The 23,225-nt window shown below is 34.5% G+C and overlaps 1 protein-coding gene across 3 annotated transcripts in view; it reads right to left on the bottom strand.

The window, feature by feature from the left end:
* Positions 1 to 23,225, bottom strand: part of LOC143236190 (uncharacterized) — a 55,089-nt gene that overhangs the window by 9,996 nt on the left and 21,868 nt on the right. For 2 of the 3 annotated variants that reach the window (XR_013019508.1, XM_076474477.1), the window contains exons 8-17: positions 22,301 to 22,336; positions 21,410 to 21,462; positions 20,014 to 20,074; positions 19,290 to 19,418; positions 18,513 to 18,727; positions 17,772 to 17,817; positions 14,998 to 15,063; positions 10,919 to 10,978; positions 1,032 to 1,114; positions 828 to 894 (exon numbers count right to left, since the gene is read on the bottom strand). Coding sequence is in view for 2 of the 3 variants with exons in the window: in XM_076474477.1 (XP_076330592.1) it covers positions 828 to 894; positions 1,032 to 1,114; positions 10,919 to 10,978; positions 14,998 to 15,063; positions 17,772 to 17,817; positions 18,513 to 18,727; positions 19,290 to 19,418; positions 20,014 to 20,074; positions 21,410 to 21,462; positions 22,301 to 22,336 (816 nt within the window). In the remaining variant the exon portion in view is untranslated. Of the gene's footprint in view, positions 1 to 827; positions 895 to 1,031; positions 1,115 to 10,918; positions 10,979 to 11,012; positions 11,432 to 14,997; positions 15,064 to 17,771; positions 17,818 to 18,512; positions 18,728 to 19,289; positions 19,419 to 20,013; positions 20,075 to 21,409; positions 21,463 to 22,300; positions 22,337 to 23,225 lie in introns of those variants that run through there. The other variant, XM_076474478.1, reaches the window with a different exon arrangement.

Below are 23,225 nucleotides of genomic sequence, written 5' to 3'. Positions count from 1 at the left end.
TATGACTTAGTTAGAATGTCATCTGAATTAAAGTAGGTTCAAGACAAATATTCTTTATGTCAAACAAAATTAATATTTTTAACAGCAGTACTGTCACACAAAAAGTAGACATTTTGTGCTTCATGTATTTCAGTAAAATGTAAAAATTAGAAACTTGTTAGGTTAAATAAGAAAAATTATCTAACCTAAAAATTCTCTGCAAGGAATGCAAGCAACCTGCTGCCATTGATGTAATTCAGTACTTTGTATCAAGCTCTTGCTGGATTAAATATTGTTTTGTTAAGCTAGTTTGATAACAGTTTGAACAGCAATAAAATAATAAATATAAATGAGTAATGTCATGAGCTTGTTTAAAGTAAATAGGATAATTCAGATTTATTTTGTATTTTTTAATTTGTTATTCTATCATACATTGCTGATTTCACTATAGTTAATGGTGGAGTTGCAGAAGGTAAGAGATACAACATAAAGTTTTATTTAAAAAAAACCCAAAAACTTTTCATGTTTTGATACGAGGTTTGAGAAATTATGAAAACTAAGTTGAAAAGTACTTTTAGTCTTAATGTGAAAGTTCACACATCTTTATTAAAACGCTTTATCAAAACAAAATCTTATCTTTTCTGAGCAATGAAATTTTAATGTTTACTAAAAACTTCCCAAGTTTCATGAAGTTAACTTAGAATTATATTAAACATTAATCTTCCAATACTCAATCAGTCTAATAGACTGACACTGTGTAGGAAGGGTTAAATTGTTAATAACAAATTAATTTAATCTTCAGCTATTAAAAATGCTTACACTAAAAATTATTTACATTAACATCTTACCATTTCATGATCTTCTGACTCAAAAACATAACAATGAAATTCTTTGGCTACAGTGCACGTAGTCTCTCTGTTTAAAAAGTAAACCATATCAGTATTTATATACAGAATAATTATTTTAAAGATAAGAAAACTACATCAACATGTCCTTTAATATCCTATTAATGGATAAATTTAAACATTTATTGCATGCCTTATTTAACTTACCCAGCTATGAAAGCAAAGTATTCTGGAAAGTCAGTTCTACGACCACATGCTGATATCTCTGTGAAATGTTTTGACACTAGAACCTGTTGATACAAAATTTTTTTAAAGGACTGACAAAGGGTAAAAAAGAAAAAAAAACTTGTATAAGAAGGATATTATAAACACATCACAAATATAGTTAATTTTATTAATGTTTCTCAAAATTTTTTAACTGCTCACTCCTAACTCAAAGGTACTGGAACTATCTTTTCTTTAACCCTTAAACAGTGGCCATCAGCTGATGCTGCTACCTATAATATTCCTGCTGTTTAAGGGTTAACCTCTTAAATATTTAAATGTGAATGTTTCTACTTTAAATAACTACATTAGAAACACTTAATGCTAGATTTGTGAAATGTTAAGTAATACAGTAAAACAAAATAAATGTGTATATTTTGTGATTTAATTCAAAACCCTACAATGTGAAATACCTTACTATCCAAAGTAACAATGAAATATGATTACTCATGTACCTAAATACAAAGCTCTACAGTGTGAAAAAACTTAAGGTTCACAGGTACATACACAGCTAGGTATTTGAAATCCTAGGGAAACCCTGAAGCTCATATAGGAAAAAGAACAAGATGGTGGAAAACCTCAAAAAGGTCCAGGATAGGCATGAGAGCTGGGCAAGGGTAATGGAGGAGACTGAAAGGAGTGGAGAGAAGAGGAAAAAAACAACTTGTGGCCCCAGGAAATGCAAAATGTCATGGACAAGGCCCCTAACAACCAGTAAAGGCAGAAACTAACAAGCCACTAATTAACAGTCAGGTAAAAAAGGCAGAATGGTGGTTCACAAAATGACAGTCAGGAGGAAGGGAATGGTGGAAGAACTAGTCATAAAGGACCCGGGTCAATCATCAACAGACAAATACAGTGGAATGACAAAATGAAAGTTATGAGAAGAATGTCACTTAATAAGAAAGTCTGGCCCAAAGGATGTCAGAGTGGGCAAAATTCGTTATGTGAGAATGGAAGGGAAATATCCTTTGATACAGAAGGATGTGTGAGGGTGAGGCAAGAGAAGAAGGGGATATTGGGGGAGAGGTAGAGAGGTAATTAATGTCAAACAGATCAGCTGATAAAACAGGTGCCAACAATAGATCTTAAGAAGGAGAGTAACATGTGAAGTCAAGGACCACAGGGAGGAAATGAATTGGAAAATAGACATATAGAAAGACGTAAGACCAGGCATAGCTGAGAAAACTGACAGCCAGAATCAAAGAATGAGGAAAGGTGACCACAGGAGAAGAAGCCTGGAGTGGCAAATGCATCCAAGAGGGGTGCTGTCAAATCCAGAACAAACTTTAAGATATGGGGTTGTAGATGCAGCTCCAAAAAATTTAGTCTGGCTGAAATGGGCAGTTAGCAGCAAAGTATTAAAATCCCCGGGAAATGAAAGACAATAAAATCAGGCCAATGTGAATGGGCCTGAAATTATATGTCTAATGCCTAAAAACAAAAGATCCTGTAACAAGTGCTTCTACAATCGTTGGTGCAAAAACCATCATGGAACAGACCAAGTGATCCATTAATAAGGCAGGAATGGAAAAATGCCCAAAAAATAGAGAAGCTTAGAAACATTGATATAAACATTTACCCAGCATCCAAACACCTGGAGTCATGCCCTCAACAGGTATGCATCTCCGTCAGAGAGGGAGAAATCGTGTTTGAGAAGGTATTAATGGAATGCATGAAGTAGTATGAGCACACTTCAGTCACAATGGACAGTTCCTTAAGGAAAGGCTCACAAAAGAGAGCAACTAATTCCAAGAAAGAAAATTGTGGGTCTGCAAGATCTACAGGAGGAGACATGAGTGTATGCCCCAAAGGAGTGAGAAATGTAAAACCTGAAGACCAGATATGCTAAATTCATGAGACAAAACAGGAAGAACGAGTCTCAAAAATACCAAACAAGGAGTGCCATGAGAAAGGATTTAGATTCTAGGAGAAGTAACCCCCACCAACTGAGTAGCCACAGGAGATGAAAGGAGCTAAGTGAGAACATTCAAGAATAAGAAAACAGAAGAAAGTAGTCAACAAAATGTAAACCTCAACCATTAATATGGAAATTGAAAGTACTAATGATACCACTCATACAAAAGAGGCTGATACTAAGTAAAAGAGAAAAGAAAGGGAAAACAGAGAAAAGACAGACAAAACACAGAAAACAAATGAAAGAATGGTCAAGAGTAAGTGTAGGAATGTGTCCAATGCATTGACTATAGCCAACTATAGATAATACGAAAAGGACCAAAGATGAGATCAAAAGGAGGTTAAAGGGAAATAAGAAGGGAGGGGTAGCAAGGGGACAGGTTGGTTGGTTGATTTAGTGTTTTATGGCACAAAGCAGCTAGGCTATCTGTGCCAAACATCCAGTAAAAAGTTAAAAAGTATAGTAGTTGTAGTAAAATTCAAAAAGGAAAAGAAGGTAAGACAAAACAGCATTTAAAAACATAAATAGCATTAAAACAATGTTGACATATAGTCTACAATGTTAAGAGAGAAGTTGTAAAGGACTTTCTGTAGCAAAATGGTAATTATCATAACCCACCAGGAAGACTAACAGGTAAGTACAAGAACCATCATCAGTTACCTGAAGTTGGCCTTTCCAGTCCTGGTTCCGAGTTATGTGTCATTATGGCCATTGTCAAAAAGTAAAGAAATAAAAGTTTTAAAAGATGTGTAGCAAAATTTTAATAATAACTCACCAGGATGACTAACAGGTAGTTCAAACAGCAGCGTCAGTCACATGAAGTTGGCCTTTCCAGTCCTGGTGTAGAGTTATTTAATATTATGGCCAATTTCTAATTTCAAAGCAAACTAGAAAGACTGTGATTCTTAAAAGGGAACTACATTAAAAATGGATTAATGTATAAATTAAAAACTTAAATGACATTAAAAAAATTAATGGCCTTCACAAAAACTAAAACTTTATCAAGGTCAACAGTGTCACCATCACCAATAACACTGTTTAACGTTACGGACAAACCTTGGGATCGAACATTTTTAAAATGGTGCCTTTGTTGAGAGTCGTAACGACGGCAAAAAAGTAAAATGCAGCTTATTGTGATCTGAGTGTTACACACACTACACAGTGGTGCATTAGTTCCAGATAAAAGAAAATGATGAATTAAAAAACTGTGACCAATGCGTAGTCTAGTTAAAACAACTTCCTCTTTCTGATCCTTATGGAAGCAAGACAACCAAAGTCCAATATAGGGATTTATTTGCAACAGCTTGTTTTTGCATTGCTCACTCCAAGTCAACTGCCAGTAGGCACGGAGCCGAATCTTGAATACAGGACCATAGTCCATGTATGGAATAGGCACAGTGGTGATAGTGCCAGAGCAGATAGATTTAGCTGCCATGTCTGCAAGTTCCTTCCTGCAAATACCAACATGGCCTGGTATCCAGAAAAACTGAATAGAAGTAGATGTTAATGATAAATGGGCCAGTTGGTTTTGAATATCAGCAAGAACAGGGTGTGAACCATAGAAATGATTCTAGGGCCAGCAGAGAACTAAGCGAGTCAGTATCAATAGTGCAGTTGGAGTATTGCTTACCTTCTATATAATGCAGGACAAGAGAAATGGCGTACAGTTCAGCAGTGAACACAGAAGCTGTAGAGGGAATTCTGCATGCAACCACCGAACCACAACAAACTATGGCAGAGCCCACAGAGTCACCTCATTTGGAACCATCCTTATATATAAATTGGAATGGAGAGACTGTTTGAAAGATGTTCAGCAAATAGAAGACAGTACTTCCAATCAGGAGTATCTGCTTTTTTCAGATGATTTAAAGAAAAGTCACATTTGGAGACTGTAATAAGCCATGGTGGGATGGGCTGACCAGTGGATACTGTAATGTTATCCAAGGACAAACCCAATTCATCCAACTGCGCATGGATATGAAGGCCAAACGGAGCAATGGCAGATCGTCTGTTCTGAAAAAGTATCACCCATGGAGGAAGGAAAACACAACCCCAGGTGGAATGCTATGGTAAGGAATGAAGTTTCAAAGCATACAGTAAAGACAGTTGCAAACAGTGAAGGTGCAAAGAAGGTTCATGAGACTTTATATATAACTCTGAACTGGGGAGGTGCAGAAAGCTCCAGTGCAGAGCCAAAGTCTGTAATGATGAAGGGTGTCCAGCATCTTTAAGGCCGAGGGTCTGGCAGAGCCATAGACCAGTGATCCATAGTCAAGTTTTGATTGAATAAGAGCACGATATATCTTTAACATAGAACATCAATCCGCTCCATTATTGGTGGTAGAGAGGACATGGAGGATGTTCAGTGCTCTTGTACATTTGACTCATAGCTGCTTAATGTGTGATATAAAGGTCAGTTTATAATCAAAGATAAGTCCCAAGTACTTGGTCTGAGGGACCATAGGCAGCACAACTTAACCAATACAGAGTTCATGATCAGGGTGAATACCCCGCTGATTGCAAAAGTGCATGAAAATGGTTTTAGAGAGAGAGAAGGTAAAACCATTTTCCATGGTCCACTTCAGTAAACAATTGAGGGCAATCTGTAGCTGCCACTCAATATACCTCATGTTCAACGACTGACATGAAATTTGAAAGTCATTGATATAGAACCCGTTTGCGACAGTGAAAGGGAGTTGTTCAGTGATGGCATTAATCTTGACACTGAAAAGTGCAACACTCAAAACACACCACACTGAGGGACTCCAAGTTCCTGTAGAAAAGAACAGGAAAGTGTAGAACCTGCACAAACTTGGAATCTCCTGTCCATTAAAAAATTAATAAAAATGGGTAAAAGGCCACGTAACACGTATGTATGGAGGTCTCGCAAAATGCCATACCTCCATGTTGTGTCATAAGCCTTCTCAATGTCAAAGAATATTGATACAAGATGTTGTTTGAGAAAGGCTTCTCTGATTGATGTTTCAAGTCGAAACAGATGGAGTGGTGTCGTCGGAACCCACACTGGGTAGGCGAGAGGAGGTTGTTTGATTCAAGGAATCAAACAAGACGAGCATTAACCATCCTCTCTAAGGTCTTACAGAGACAGCTCGTCAAAGCAATTAGACAGTGGTTTGAAGGAATCTTGGGATCCTTCTCAGGCTTAGAGAAAGGTAAGATAATCAGCTCGAAAGGAAAGAGGTGATCGCTCTGCCCGTGTTTTATGGCTAAGAAGGTGGAGGAAGAAGCAGAAATGTAAGAAACACAGCAAAAGCTTTCACCTAAAGTATCGATGATGCTCTGGACATCAGCTACTTCCTGGCCATCAGAGAGTAAGATCGAGAAGGGGACAGAATTGTACTGCCCACTGACCTTTTGAATCTTGTCCCATATAACTTTGGAACCGGTGGAAGAAGATATGCCAGTTGTGAACTTAATCCAAGATTTCTTCTGGCATTGATATCTTATCCATCGAGCATGTGCACGGGCCCGCTGGAAAGCGATGTGGTTTAAGTGTGGGATACCAACAGAAATTATCCCAGGCCCGTTTCTGAGCCTTTCGTGCCATGTGGCAGGCAAAATTCTACCACAAACGAGGATACAGTGGAAAACATGTAGAGGTTTTAGGAATACGTTGAGCAGCTGCTTGTATAATACAGTCTGTTACTGCTGCCACACAGTCATCAATGCGGGTTGGGTGGCATCAACCATGGCCAGTCTCTCTCAAAAGTATAGGAAAATCATCACTGCCTTGTGGATTACTGTCAACTCTTCATGCAAAATGGGAGAATAATAGTGTGAAAATAAGTAAAAGAACCAGAATTGAAAAGAGAAAGGTTGTGATCAGAGAGCATACGCTCTACAGAGCGACCCCTCCTATCAATAACAGCACTTCCCCAGAGGGGATGATGTCCATTAAAGTCCTTCAGGATTAGAAAGGGAGACAGCAACTGTTCAATGAGAGCATCAAGGTCTGATTGATCAAATGTCTCTCCAGGTGACAGGTAGAGAGAACAAACAGTGATGGTATGACCCAAGGAATCATGGATGACTATGGCCTCCAAAGGTGTGTCGAGTGACAAAGACAGGATGGGCACATGCTCATCAACCAACAGTTCCACCCCTCAATACACTCATCCATCACCCAGCCTGTCATTTCTGTACAAAGAAAACTGCCGAAAGGTGACTGTATCGGAAGGTTTCAAATGTGTTTCCTGTCAGGAAAGACATACAGGACGGTAGGAAGTAATCAGTGTTTTGATGTCACCTAGATTGAAATGTAAACCTCAACAGTTCAATTGTATCAAGGTGGCCATTTTTAATGACATGTAGGCAAATTGGCTGGAGAAATCTTCTGTTTACAACCACGTCTTCTTCCCTTACTGTCCTTATGCAGGGGAGGTTTATCGACCTCCATGGATCCTAACCTTGGTTGATTGGGCAGATCTTTGTTATTGGAATGGGAATCCAGTGACTGAGGATGCAAACAAATGATTGTTTTGCATCTTAGGGTGGGAGAAAATGTATCTGAAGAAATACCTGTACCTGGAACCAAAGTATGAAGATCTTGGGATTTGTTGGAATGTGTGGGAGGAACAGAGATGGGTGTAGAAGTTGATTAGCCATGGAGGTCAAAAGGCTTTTCATTTGTTTTGAGAATGATTCTCTTGGAAGCACAGAGAGATCTATCTGCACTCCAATTGTAGCTGTGGAACGTAGTGCAGCAGCATATGTCTGAGATGAAGTGGTGGACAGCAATTTTCGAGCCTCAGGATAAGTAATATTATGAATCATTTTCAAATGTTGTACTTCTTTTTCCTCCAACCATTTAGGGCAAGAAAGAAAGTAGGACGGGTGAGAGCCATTGCAATTGACACAATGTGGGTCTGCTTCACATTCATAGGCATCGTGGTCCTTGCCACTTCAACGAGCACATGATGTTTTTGAGTGACCAAACCTCTGACACTGGAAACATTGGAGAGGATTTAGAATGTACGGCCATACCCTGCAATTAAGATAGCCTGCCTTGATGGTGGCAGGTGCACGAGGTGATGTAAATGCCAAAACGATTGGTCGGCAACACTCTATCTTTGCGAGTGGAGATGCGCCTCACTGTAGTAACCCCTTGAGTGGAGAAACCAGCGAGAATCTCTGACTCGGGGATGTTCTCCAAATCCCTCTCAACAATAACTCCTCATGATGAATTCAAAATAGCATGAAGTGTAACTTCAATAGGTATTTCCCCAACTGCCTTTGAATTCAAGAGGAGTTCACTGTGTTGAGATGTGGATGTTTCCACCAATATGTCTCCATATCGAAGCTTCTTTACTGATTTTGGAGAGCCAGCAAGTCCCTTCTAAATAAAAAAGGGGGACATTTGTCCTAAACGATTCTCTGAAAGAGAATGTAGGATAAGAAAATGAGGTACAGCTGGTGGTACAGATGTTGAAGATTGCTGATCAGAATCTTCAAGACGTGGTCATTTACCTATTGACTGTTTATTCACTATTTTATTTAAATTTGTATTTAGAGGACCCATAGGATAAAAGAAAATTTCGGTGCCTACTGACCCTACCCACCATGGAGCCCTAGTTGGGGATGCACTACAATGTCAAGCAAGGACACTGCAGCAATACCAGGGTTTTGTGAGCACTATACCCAAACACCAGCATCAGATACAATATCCACAACACCTGTTGAGAATTTCCAACACTGATACTTGGTTGACCCTAGCCCAAGTGGACCAGCCGACTGACCCAAGGGGGGCCACCCAAAGGCCGCCCGTCTACAGGAATTCAAGGCCAAAGTGGTGTGTTACAGTTGGACCCCTCAACCACCAGGATCCTCTCCTCCCCTTCACAGGTCACCATGCATGGCAAACATGTGAGTGGATGTTCAGATCCCAGAGGAGGTAAATTGAAAGAACAGAACCTTTCCTGTGAGATCTCCTCACCATGTACAGGAATCCATACGGAGGGGAGCATGGGGACAGACTGAGGAGGAATGGAAAAAGACTGACAGCAAGAGAAGAGATGTGTTCCTACTGAAGTATGAGTGTGTGAAAATTAATAAAAATTAAAGTGACAAGTAGACAAACGTAAATGAAAAATAAGAGTAAAGGATAACGTCAAGACAAAGGAAAAATCACAGGAAGATAACGAGGATAGGCCTGTTTAACCATAATCCGGGATTTCAAGAAATTAATGCCACAAAACATATGCAGGCAAAAAACGAGTATTAGATGAAGGAAAGAGTACAGTAAAGAGGAACATAATTTGACCCAATGAGTCCCAATACCAGGGGAACAAAATATGGAAAGATAGAGCAGAAGTGGAACAGGTTAAAGACAGAAGGGAATGATCACCTACAGAAGCCCATATGAAGAATAAAGAAGTACCTAGGGCAGACTGTGAAAGGAGAAGAAAAAGAAAAAAGTAAGAGAGAAAAAATGAAAATGAAGAACTAGAAAGGAAAACAAAGCCCTGATCTCCAAGTTGGTCGAACAGATACCAATGAGAGAGATTCAAGAAAGGGAAAGGAAAAAAGTTTACAAATTAAGCCAGGAGGAGTTAATAAGAAAAAAAGTGTGAAACATTTGGGTGCAAGAAAGGAGACAGAGAACAGAATAAATCACAAAAGAAAGTACAAAGAATAGATTAGGTAAAATCCACAAAACATAGATCAGGGAGTAAGAAAGCTGATAATGATTTTAAAAAATGGGCAAGAATAATAAAAGGAATATATACGAGTATCAAATCCAGGAAAAGAATAAAAATTTAAGGTCATTATCATCAATGGTAAAGTACTATCCAAAGTTAATCAGGCAAAGGTTGTAGTCCAACAGATTATTCCTGACTGAGTAGAAAAAGATTCAGTCAATAAGACTGTGTTAGAAGGCTCATTAAGAAGGTGGTAATCCACAACACATTGAACAATGGCTGTAATGAACTTGATTATTATTGAGCTTCAAAAAGCCATAGTGAAAATACTCTCACTCATTTCAGACAAAAAAAGAGAACTGTGATTTGAAGATTCATGAAGAAAAAAGCTTTTTAGATAAAACCCCAAGAAAACAAAAATCTCAATAAACTGAACTCAGATAAGAAATTTAAACATGCCTGATAAACACAATGCCAAGGAAAAGAATGAAATTTCCACAAGTACAAGTAAATAGAGGGAGTTACTGAGTATAGAGGTGTTTTTGCCCTGTTGGTGGAGCACTTTGTTATATGAAATTTAGTGTAGATTTTCTCAAAACCAGTGGAACAAAATCTCTTTGGTATGTACACACACATACACAAGAAATATAGCTAATCTGTGTGGGAAGACAAGTTATCCTCTCAGAAAATATAATGTCCAAATATACACAGAAATGTAGTTATCCAATTACTTAATACAAAGCCTACAGTACAAAAACTTTTATTTGCGGGATGGTTTAACTTCTAAACAATATTACTTTTCCTTGCTATTTAACATTTGTAGAAACATTACATTTTGTTCAGAGAGGAATTTGAAACAAAATATATAAGCGTATTGATCCTTGAGAGCTAAAAATAACAGAGTTCAAAGTGTTAACAATCAATATAACAAATCATAGGATTTTATATTCAAGTTGGTGTTATCACGACATAAAAGATTCGAGCTTTCATGTTCTTATATGGGCTTTAAGTACACATGCAAATGATGGCAGTTTTACTGTTAAATATTTTTCTGGTATTATAATTTTATATGCATTTTTTAACTAAAAACAGTTACACAAGGATGGTATGAAGTTAAATAACTGGAGATACTAGTGTATTATTTTTAAATGTTCTTCAACACAAATATTAGTATCTATAAGGTGTTTCAAATATGAATGTTTTTTTTTTTGCACAAGCAAAACTTCAAAATGAGAAATCAAGAAAAAACTTACATGTTTTGAATGTCTTTCACAAACAGCAACTTTGGTCTCACCAACATTGATTAAAACACTCTAATAAAAAATAAAACATAACACTTCAGATAACTGTTTTTGCTAAATGGTTATATAAGCAGTTTAAACAAGAAACAGTTAGATCATAAGTTTAAAATGTTAAATATGTGATTATAGAACCAATTTGAAACAAGACTAACATGTAGGTAACAATATGGTCATACAGTAGGTTTGACACAAAATAAATGTTTAGATAATTTATCTATACATCCACATTCACAAGTGGCCCACTTACAATGGCTCAAATAAACTGTTCTTTTAACTAGACTGTCAGATCACAGCTTCTTCAAACTTCTGGAACATGTGGTCCAAGATACTCCCATATTTTACAATTTTCTAGATCCAAAGGAAAGGCCATGAGTCCCTGCACTGACAGAAAGCTTTCAAGGCCAAGCATGGAGCACAGCTTAATGTTGGATAATGCTGATATCCACCACAAAGGGTTACTGTGGCCTAATATAACACTGTAGTATACTCGGCCATGCAATGATTCACACTTATAAATTTAATAGATTAATTATTTTCTCATCGTGTAAGATAAAAGCACTTTTAGTTATTTTTCTTACAAAGAAAATTTAATTATGTGCACTGAGTGTGGGTATTGCAGATGAAAAATATTTCACCCATATATTTATAGAGTTTTAAACACTTCCACATTTCTACTCATATTTCCTGATGCAAGAATCACGTAAAGAGAAAACAATAAAAAAAGCAAGTTCTGGATGAAATTCAATGGTTATCTTAACAAGAATAATAGCAGATTAGCAAATAAAAAAAGATACAAGCAAATAAATAAAGTTATGTTGATGTGCTCCAGAAGAACACTAGTATTTGAAAGTATTTTAATCAAAATTCACTAAGTACAGGTTTATGTGCCAAAAAGGGCCACATGTTGGAAATTATACAAAATCTTTCCAGATTAGCAGTTGATAGGGCAGGCTATTTTAGTTGGAACTGAGTTTAATCCCTGATGGGTATAAGAAGAGCTTGTTGAAGAACAACAAGCATTTATTTTTAATAAAGATAAACAAACATCCCTTTACTTTGGGTAGTGCAAGTTAAGAAATACTATGCATCTAGTGCATGTGTGTGAGAAATTATATATCCACCCTTCCCTCCTTTCATCACTAAAGAGAGTATTTTGAGGTCAGAGATTACATTAATGGAAACTCTGAAAATCATACTTTCTTTATTTCTCCCATATAATAAATGTGTAAGAAGCTGCTAAGTAATAAAGAAAAAGTTTTATGTTCTCACATCATGTGTATATTTGCCACAATAAATTGACTTAATCCAATGTAGAATAAATACAGGGTGTTCGGAAAGTCACTGTGCAGTTTTGTCTGTTAATAAATATATAAGTGCACAGTGACTTTCCGAACACCCTGTATTTCAGATTTTGATCCCAATATGGTTTTAACAGAAGAATGTGTATAGCTCATCAAACACTTATTCTGAGAAGGTGGAAGATACACAGATGTGGTGTGACAGCTATTTGCTGAAAAATTCCCAGATATACCTGTTCTACATTGCAATCCAGTTTGTAACCTTGTTGATAAGTTTCGGGAAACAGGATCAGTGGATGATGCCAAACGCTGTGGAAGGCCAGCAAAGCTATCAGAGGAGAAACTGTTGGATATTTCTGACGGTATGATCCAGAGTCCATCAAAATCATTACAGAAGGTACCTCAGCAGTATGATATTGGTCTGGCAACTGCTCATAAGGCTGTCAGAAAGAAATTAAAGCTCTTCCCATACAAAATAATGGTGGTACAAGAACTGGAAGCAACTGATAATGAAAAACGAATACGCTATTGCAGATGGTTTAACCATTTATTGAAAAGAATACAGTTAATGTGTTGGATGTGACCTTTTTCACTGACAAAGCATGGTTCCATCTCTTGGGTTACATTAATTCACAAAATTCAAGATTGTGTTCATTTGATAATCCTCAAAGTTTGCACAAAACACCCCTACATGATTTCAAGGTTGGTGTGTAGGTTGCAATTTCCAGACATCGTATTGTTGGCCATATTTTCTTTATGAACACAATCAACAGCTAGCGCTACTGCCCACACATCTCACAGATCTATGCGGTTATTAAAGGAATGTTTTGGAGGCTGCATTATTTCAAAAGACGTGTGGCCCCACGCTCACCAGATCTTAATCCACCAGACTTTTATCTTAGGGGAGCAGCAAAATCTGCAGTGTACTGAGATCGTGTGTGCATGCTGGATGACTTGAAAGCAACAATAACAGCATTCGTTCAGTCTATTTCAAGCCAGCAACTGATAGTGGTGTTTAGAAACAAACTTAGAAGGATCCAGGCCTGTATTGATGCCACTTTCAACATTGTTTATAATTGTCATTCATATTTACCTCTTGTATTCTATATTGAAACATGTCTGTTAATAAATATATAAGTGCACAGTGACTTTCCAAACACCATGTAAATAATAACTTCATGTTGAGAGTGTCTTAATTAGTTACCAGAATTTTAAAAAGGTATTAAATAAATATTTCCGAGTTTGTCTTTTTGTCAACAGATCTCATTTCATAGCTATATGGCAATTCAATAAAAACAAGCATTGCCACAAAAATGTGCAAGAATGAAACTGGTACAACACCATTTACATCACACAACATTACTGATCCACATTCCCAACATTTTTCTTTCATTTTTTGCACATCACACAAAAATTGAGAATAGTCTGTTGTTTTTAAAATTGCAAAGACAGTATTAAATCATATTTTTCTACACTCAACTAAATACACCTCTACTGAGCCTTTAACTATTTTCAGCTTTGACTGATGCTTTGGTGACACAGGCTAGTTGCTTAGTGGATTTTGATTACTATTTAATGATGCATGATGCTCCAGCATTTCTTCAAGCAGAAGTAGGGGGTTTGGTCTTTAAAGTCTTGGAACAAGTAATGCTTTTAAAAAGGTCATGTGAGACAAACTGTCTGCACCAATGTTATGTTGAAGCCAGATAAAACGTGTTCGCTAATTAAGAGCAATTTTTGTTGTTTTTTCTTGCCATCTTTGTCCTTTATAGATTGTATTTTTCTCCCTTTTCTTGTGTCAGTGCCATATTTATCTCACACTGTTATAACTGGTTCTTTAATAACAGATTTCTCTCTTTTGTCACAACTTTTACTTTAATGTAAATATACTGTTTAACACTAACTGACCTCCTATTTCTTAAAACTTCCATAATTTTTTTTTAAGAATGTGTCTGGATTAGTCACTGAAATATCCACACACCAAGGGACACAGATAATGAGACTAGTTAAATTACTGATTCTATGTCTGTACTGTGATATCATTTTATTAGTATGAAACTGAAGTAAACATTTTTCTTCAACTGCCTACTGGTCAGCACACTAGAATTTTCTACTTGCTGTTAAGGTGCTTGGGAAAGTTAACAAGGTTACTTTCATGGTCCTGATTTACGATATTCTATCTTGGTGTAAGATATATAGAATACAAATACTTTTAAACCTTGTCCAAAATCTGGCTTCCAAATCTGAAGAAATCTATTATTTTAAACTTACAGAATACTTTAAAACAAAACCACCTAAAACCTAGTTACAACTGAACACAGTAATCCAAACAACTTTTTTGTATTCCAACTGTTTTGGTATTTAAAAATCCATCAGATACTAAGTCTGGCTTTCAGCTGTACACACTTTATATACATACTAACCTGAAGAAAGATAACATGATGAGAAAGTCCAGGAAATTATGTTGCAATTCAACAATAATGCATTTTATGCAAATATGTAATGACGCATTATTTAGAAAAATTATAGGATGTAAATGGATATTTTTTGAAGATTTCATTTTTAAATTAAAATATTATCCCATTATGACAAATATTTTGTTTTCTCTAGTGCTTGCAGATATTAAACAATTTAATAAATGAAGCATTTTCTGATACTGATTAGAACAATGTAATTATAAAATGTAGTGGAAATAACCTCATACAAAGTAACATATTCAAGAACAATTCTCACCTTTTTCATGTGGAATGTAATGAGCACTTTTTTAATTCCTTCTTCAACTTGTTCAATTTTCCCTGTCTGCAACACACATGTTAACATTCTACTAAGTCATTTGCTTAGGTAATTACAAGTTCATTAGATGGTTATTAAACATACAATACTAGAAATTCATGTACTGTAAATACATTTGTACTGGGCTTTATGGTAAGTTTCTTTTAACATACAAGTGTTTTTCCTATACTTATGAGGAATACACATCTTTCTATATTCAACATAGAATTATATCACAGAACTAGCCATAAACAATATACTTCAACACTGTATATAGTTACATCATAGAACAAACCATAAACAATAAGCTCCAACACTGTACACTGTTATACCATAGAACCAATCATACAAAAATATCCTTCAACACTGAATAGTTATTCCATAGAATCAGCCACAATAAGATGTTTCTGTACTTAACATATGGAACCAGCAGTACACAATCTTTCTATACCAAAAACAGATTGTACTGTTGAGCTATCAAACACAAGATATTTCCATACTGAACACAGATTTACACCATGGAACCACACACAATATCTTTCTATACCACACATAGACTTATACTGTGGAATCTGGAAAACACAGGATCACTCAATACTAAACATAGATTTATATCATGGAACCAGCCATACATGATGCTTCTATATTGAATCTAGAAGTTTTATACCATGAAACTAGCCAGACACAAAGATGCTTCTATATTGAACATAGAAGGTTTATACCATGAAACCAGCCATCTTTGTAAACTGAACAAAAATTTATACTACTGAATAGCTACAGACAATATGTTTTTATAAGTAATAGTTATACAATGGACAAAGCTGGTCTGCACCATTGGCTGGTTCAAATACACTAAATAGACTACAGACTGGAACTCATATGAAGGACATCGTAGAACGTAATATATGAGTATACTAAGTGACATCTTGACATCAATTTACCTATTCTACAAAAGCTTTCCAAAGAGACTTGCAGACATAATGATGTATCAGAAACACTGGAAGATCACTACTGTCAATCAGTAGAGCTAATAATAGAAAGAAATGGATACAGTAGAAGCAAACTGTTCTTTCTAAACTTCTGATTAACTTGCCAAGCATCAACATACACACAGGAAACTTTTCTGAGAACAATGAAAAGCCTAGAGAATAGAAGGCAACAGTTTGTGAACTTCTTAAAAAACTCCAGATTTTCTACTCCATGATGACTTTAAGGGAATCAGTAAAGTTTCCATGCTGTATTAATGAAATGAAATATTTACACCCAGTGCCTTGGCCAAACTACACAGTATACAGATCATGCTTTTCTCCATGTAATATAAGGAAGGCCTCATGGGAGGAAGTTTTGGCATACATGTTATAATGGACAGTTGAAAGATTAACCAAAAAATGTAAAAATTAAAATGGATTTGACAAACAACAAAAACAGATTTTTATCACTATCTATCAGTGATGCTTTGGACAAATTCTTTAGAGGCAATTAAACCAGAAAAATTTTTACATCTTGGTGATAATTTCAGAAAAACTTTGAAGAACTGTCAGATCATACATCAGGCAGATTGGCTATCTGTTTGCTGGTATTCATCAACTGTGTGTAGCATTGTATCAAAAAGGGTCATGACAACAGAGGAGACTTTATGGACATTTGGAAAGTAGTACACTCTGTGAGATGTGCTTCAGGACCATAAAGAGTACAAAATGATTGTTGCTGCTGTTTGAACACAAACACCACTGAGGTGGCCTACAGTATGAAGGCTGTTTCAACAGTCTTGAGGAACAACAAAGTCAACCATAAAAGCAGTCAACACAAGGGGGTTGTTTAATCAGTTATAAGATAAACCAATTTTTTTTTGAAGGGGGGAGGTAGGTTTAAAAGGATTCCACTTTATTGTATACAATTCAAGCACTTACCTCATATAGCAAACAATCCAATTAAAAATACAGCAATTGCTATGCAAAAAACAAAACAAAAACATATGAAACATCTCTCAATTATCACCATATATGGCAAACAATCTAATTAAAAATACAGCAATTGCTATGCAAAAAACAAAACAAAAACATATGAAACATTTCTCAATTATCACCAGCATCTTGCTGTAATCCACTGGTAGTGATAATATTTAAGCCAGTCATGTCTATCAAAACTTTTTTATTTAGTTTTGACATAAACCTTGAATAACAACAGATGTGGAGATTATGTTCAGTGTGCCGATCAGTTTATGCATACATCACGCATAATGAGTTGGGAGAATATGGATAAGTATATAGTGTCTTGGTGATTTGACTGGTTTATTATGAAAGTTTTGGAAACTAAATGTGTTGGGATATTGAGGAAGAAAACAAAGAGTAGTCAGAACTTTAAAGCAAACATTTAAAAGCATGTCACATGTACTCTCACAATATTACTTCTGCACAACTCACATTTACCAAAAAATTGTTGGTACTCCAATCATTGTCACTAAGTCTTAATAAAGGCACATAAATACTTACAACATTGTTATGCAATTACTTTTGAACATATTTCAAAATATACATTCAAATTTGTTAATTTCCTCAGCAAGAGTAACTGTAATATTGAGTTAATTCTTGTTGTTACTAAAAGATACATTTTAAATTCCAAGTCCAATGTTATAAAATATCAAGTAACTAAAATATGTCAATAACTTCAATATTATTTTAAATCTAAGTTGGGAGAAACAAATAAGGTACACATGAAAGAAGTGTGGTACTTACATTTCCAACATAAGCCACACCAAGATATACCACTTTAAACCCTGCACTGTGAGAATAAAAATGAACTTTAACTAACAGTTCACAGCTTTAGACAATTCATAAATATATTTAAACAAACAAGAAAAACATTCACAGAATATGTGAACCTGAGTATAAGATTACAACTTGTTCTCATTTCTTTTTCAATAAATACCTTGAGGACTTGCACTTTACATGGTAAGCACATGGTGTGTGTGTGTGTGTGTGTGTGTGTGTGTGTGTGTTTTCTTACAGCAAAGCCACATCAAGCTGTCTGCTGAGTCCACTGAGGGGAATCAAACTTCTGATTTTAGCATTGTAAATCTGTAGACTTACTGCTGTACTAGTGGGGGACTTTAATACTAATAGATCACACACTTGTTTACATAATGAACACCTTGATTTACAGAGCAACACTTAATATATTATAATCATACCATTTCAGAAACTTCAGTCATAATATGATAGAAAAGAAACAACCAATACCCATTCAAAACTACGATGTTCATTCTTATAAGATATTTGATATTTATTAAATATATCTAACAGAGCACAAATAATTTTATTAAATGCACAATAAACACCAATGAGGAAACAAAAACTGTTAATGCTATGCAATAAAAAGCAAATCAAAATGGGTTAGTTTAACCAAAAAAAAATATCACAATCATACCTGTGTGACCACAACTGGTTTTAATAATACTAAAAAAACAAAGATCTGACCTTTCACCAGGGGAGTTCACTGGAACTTCATCCAGGTCCATGTATCCCGGTACCAGTGCATGAGGTGGAAGTTTCCTTCCAACTTTTAACATCTCTGAACTTTCAAATTCTTCTGTTTTTCTCTGGAACCTGCTCTCTAGCTGTCGAATGTCCACTCCAAGTTCCATCAGAAGTTCCCTCAGTGGTGGATAGAGACTCCAATTGAAGTAACTGCACTAATATTTTAATATTATTCACATTTTAAGAATGATAACTTTTAATAAAATTCAAAGAAAAGTCTAAGGATTATTGAAATTAAGATGTATATTACATTTTACTTTTTCATGAATGCTGAAAAAACTTTCCCCTACAAATAAACATTATCTTATTCAGTTATAAATAAACTTTGTACAAGCAGATCACAAAGAAAATGGTTTTTCAGGCACAACATGACATTATACTTAATACTTCTTTAATAATAGCAATCACCAAACCAAAACTGGGACTGTAGATATATCTTATATAAAGTAACATTGGTAAAAAGAACCTTTATTATGCTATCACAGTATGTGTAATTTTAATACATACTTCACACAAAACCAATCAAAACTTTAAAACCAGTTTGCTCTTGCATGTATTTCAGAACTGGAAAGCAACACATCAGAAGTAGATAATTGTTTCAGTATTTACCATGACTGCAGAGAAATGTTGAACAGATAGCTATCAAATACAAACATATTAATATTCAAAATTATGTGTTAACCAATACATAAAAGTTTAAAAAGAAGCAGAACTCACCTTGATAATACAAGCATATACAGGAAGGCCTTGGAATTTTTCCATGAGAGATGAAACAAGGCCTTTCCGACAACCGAAAAGTGGTTCTCCGTATAATTCATCCAAAACATCACCAACTTCTATCTGATCCTAAAAGATAAACAACAAAGGACAGTACTTAACAATAAAAATACACAAAGACAGCCTATATCAGAAAAGTTGCATCAAAGTTTCTGTCTGTTTGAAAAGGGTTGCAGCAGTGTTCTAGTAATGGTAACTAACATTTATGTTTTCTTTCTATTGTATGAAACAGTCGTATCTGAAACTATACCGTGTTTCAGGAGACAAAAATGAATGAATTTGTGATCAAGTAAAGACAAATTATCTTCTCATACATAAAGCCAATGTTTTTGTTATAATGGAAAGAAGTGTGTTTACTTTGGAGAAGTGTTTGTTTCATTGCTTTAATTAAACAATACTGATACACCATACAGTAACAATCTGATTTATTAATTAAACTATAATACAGTTATATGTGTTACAAAAATACAGGTGTTCCTATATTTTCAAAAAAAATTTATGAAAAACTTTGTTTCTATTAAATTGACATTAAACCTAATGAAATATTATCATAAATGTACATGTAATTATACAAATAATCTGCAGTATTTTATAAAATTCCACCTTCATAAACTATAATTATGAATACTTTAGTAGTAATAATATGAAAGGATTAATTTCTTACGTCTTCAGCACCTACGCTACCTTCTCTTATGTCCACAACAACAGCTCGACCTTTAACAAATCTATAATAAAAATGTTAAAGAAATGTGTATAAACTCAACAGTAAACACAAGTTTTGTTTATATATTAAATTCTTATACCATAATTTAACACTATTATCAGTACACACATCAAATATATCCTTATAACTTACACTGCTGTTATTAAAACACTTTTCTTTAGAAATTTAGATGACTGGCTATCTGTAGACAATAAAATACTAAATGATTGGTGTTGAAATATTATGTGAAAAATGTTTCTACTTTGATATCAAAATCCTATTTTTCTTGGTTCTCATGAACCAGGTACATAATTTCCGATATATTAAATAACACCAATAATTCATTTCTCTATGTACCTTTTATAAATACTATTTACTATGTGAACGTTTACCCTAGTTTAACATTGTTTCCTGGTTATAAATAAAACAATTTTTAGGTTTTACAAGCCTAACAATAGATAAATTACACACTATTTTTTGTTTTACTTATGAGTTGAGCACCACCTGTTAACAATAATTTTCAAAATGTTTCTTAAGATAATAGATGTGCATAATTCAAATTGAAGAATTAATCATTTAAGCTATGAAACTCTAAAAACCTTGTTAGCTTAACAAATTGTTGAAAAAAAATCTAAGACCTCGAAAATCTCAGCTAACTGTTTTTTGCATTTTATTAAAATATTAATCCATTTAACAAGCTTCTATCTTTAGTTTTAATACTATGAATGAGCTCATCACTTAATAAGTTGACTATATTTTGTGTATTTGAGCAGATCTCCTTAAAAATTGACCAAGGTCAGAAGCCACTAAAACTACTGTAGTTGTATTTCTCAATACTATGTAACATACAAGCAATCTTCTTCTTCAAGTACTCCAAAGACAAAAACTTAAAGAATAAATAAAGTTTTATAACCTTCAATAAAAAACTATAAAACTTATTAAAATATTTCTCAGTAACACAGTATAATTCACCTATATACATTTCATTAGATAAAAAAAGAATTAAACAATACACAGAGGAATTTTACCAAAATAAAATTACAAAATTTCTCGTGGTGAAAGCATCAGCCAGTTATAGTGACACTGACAAGCAGAACAAAATTGTATGCCATTCATCAAATGTCCATTAGATGGAAAAAATACAAAGAAGGTTAAAATTTAAGTGAATCCATTGTTGAACATCTATGAGATATTGAAAGAATGAAACCAAGCAGCGTTAGTTTGTTCATTATTACTCTTAACAACAAAATAATTTTAATTGAATAATTTAAAAAAAAATGTAAATGCCATTCTCTTATTTTTTTCCTTTTACATCATTAAAGAAATTATACATTTAGAATTGAATAATAATACTGACCTCAAACTTACACCCAAGTCCTTACAAGGAACAAACTCATACATCTTGTAGACCTGTTAAAAAAACAGAATGGAAGAACCATGATATATATACATGCCTGAATTATCTTTGAGTTTATATTTAACTTGCCAAAATCTTTAGATTTTCATGAATTACTTTTTTTAAATTATTTTTAACAACTGAACTAAAACTGAATAAAATTTAAGCAGAAAGTGTAAGGAACTTTGAATGACATTAACAAACAACACTTAATTAACTGCAAGTTTTGGTTTTTATTTCAAGAAGTAATTTGTTATGTTATACTAATTACTAGTGCAGGCATACACTGCTTTGAAAAGTGCACATGTAAGCATATGGTGCCATATATATTAATTTTTAACTCCAAAATAATTTGCCCTGATCATTTATAATTTTGTAACATTTGTTTAAATTCATTTACAAATAAAAGTGAATAAAAAGTTTAAACTTTGATATCTGTGAAGCCCTACAGTCTCTTCTGCAAGTAATGTAGTAACTGATTTTTAAAGTTTTTTGTGTGTATCCTTATTAGACTTATAATAAAGATTATACATATTTTATTATTACAGCCTTTGTTCCTATGTCATGCAATCTGAACAATTACTAATGAAACTTAGATTTGAAAACAAATGATGGAGAGGCATAGCAGAATATAAACCATACAAGTAAATAAAGTTTTGTGTTCACACATTTTGACACACTAAAAACTTCAAAATGAAATTAAACAATTATAAATTGCTCTTTACTCTGCCTGAATTAGAAATGTCCTTTAAAAATAAATCTACCTATTTAAATGGTAAAAACAAGCTTTAATGGTCAAGATACTTACATAGTGTTAAATTCACATATATTCAAATTATAGAAACTACATACCCCTAGCAACCAGGTTTCATCCAAAAAGCTTGCATTCTAAAAAAAAAAAAAAATTATACAAACAATGGTTCTTTTTAGGAACACACATTTGTATAGTTTTTAAAACAAAACAGTGCTTATTTCATTATAACACATACAGTTCACAACTGCAAAAATATATACACTGGCCAGTAGTATATTTTGTCATTCACAAATACACGTACGCTACCGACTTCCTGGCATCTCCTTTAATTCAGACAGTATTACAACAGCACACTTGAAATTCCTGCAACTGACAGTCTAGTTCACTGGTGGCCACAGATGGCACTGCATGTGGCGTGCACTCTTTTGGGATGGGGTACTTACTAACATTACAGGATTTAATGTATCAAAGAAGAAAAAAATTGTTTATGAGTTGCTTGAACATGCAAAACATTTTGCAGGACCTGCTCTCAGAGATATAGCAGGTAAGCTTAATGAAGAAAGTCTAACTGAGTGGATTAATGTCGGCAAAGAAACACCTGTTGTTCATCACTATACTGACTCTGAAATTATGAGTATTGTTCTGTATCCTGATAAAAACACTGAAAGTGATGAAGATGACAGTAATGAAGACAAAACAGATGTAACCGAAATACTTACTATGGACGAGTTAATTGAGTTGACGGATGAATTAATCCGTGGGCTAGAACAACGTACCTTCATGACGACACAAGAGCTAATGACTCTTCCTTTTCTGTGAAAAATTACACAGGAAAAGGTCAAAACACATAAAACAACTTTGCTTGGATGAAATGTTTATAAACATATCCAAGAAAAATGTATATTAGAGCAGTAGGTCTGTGGTTTCAACATCAAGTATCCGAATGTTAACCCCTGCAACATCACAAATCCATGATGAAACAGTCAACCATGAAACAGACAGTAACCTTGACAGCCCTTAACT

This window comes from Tachypleus tridentatus, chromosome 13 (assembly GCF_004210375.1).
Source record: "Tachypleus tridentatus isolate NWPU-2018 chromosome 13, ASM421037v1, whole genome shotgun sequence".
NCBI classification, from domain to species: domain Eukaryota; kingdom Metazoa; phylum Arthropoda; class Merostomata; order Xiphosura; family Limulidae; genus Tachypleus; species Tachypleus tridentatus.
The sequence above is the reverse complement of the archived record's forward strand: the minus strand, read 5'-3'. Positions and strand labels throughout refer to the sequence as shown.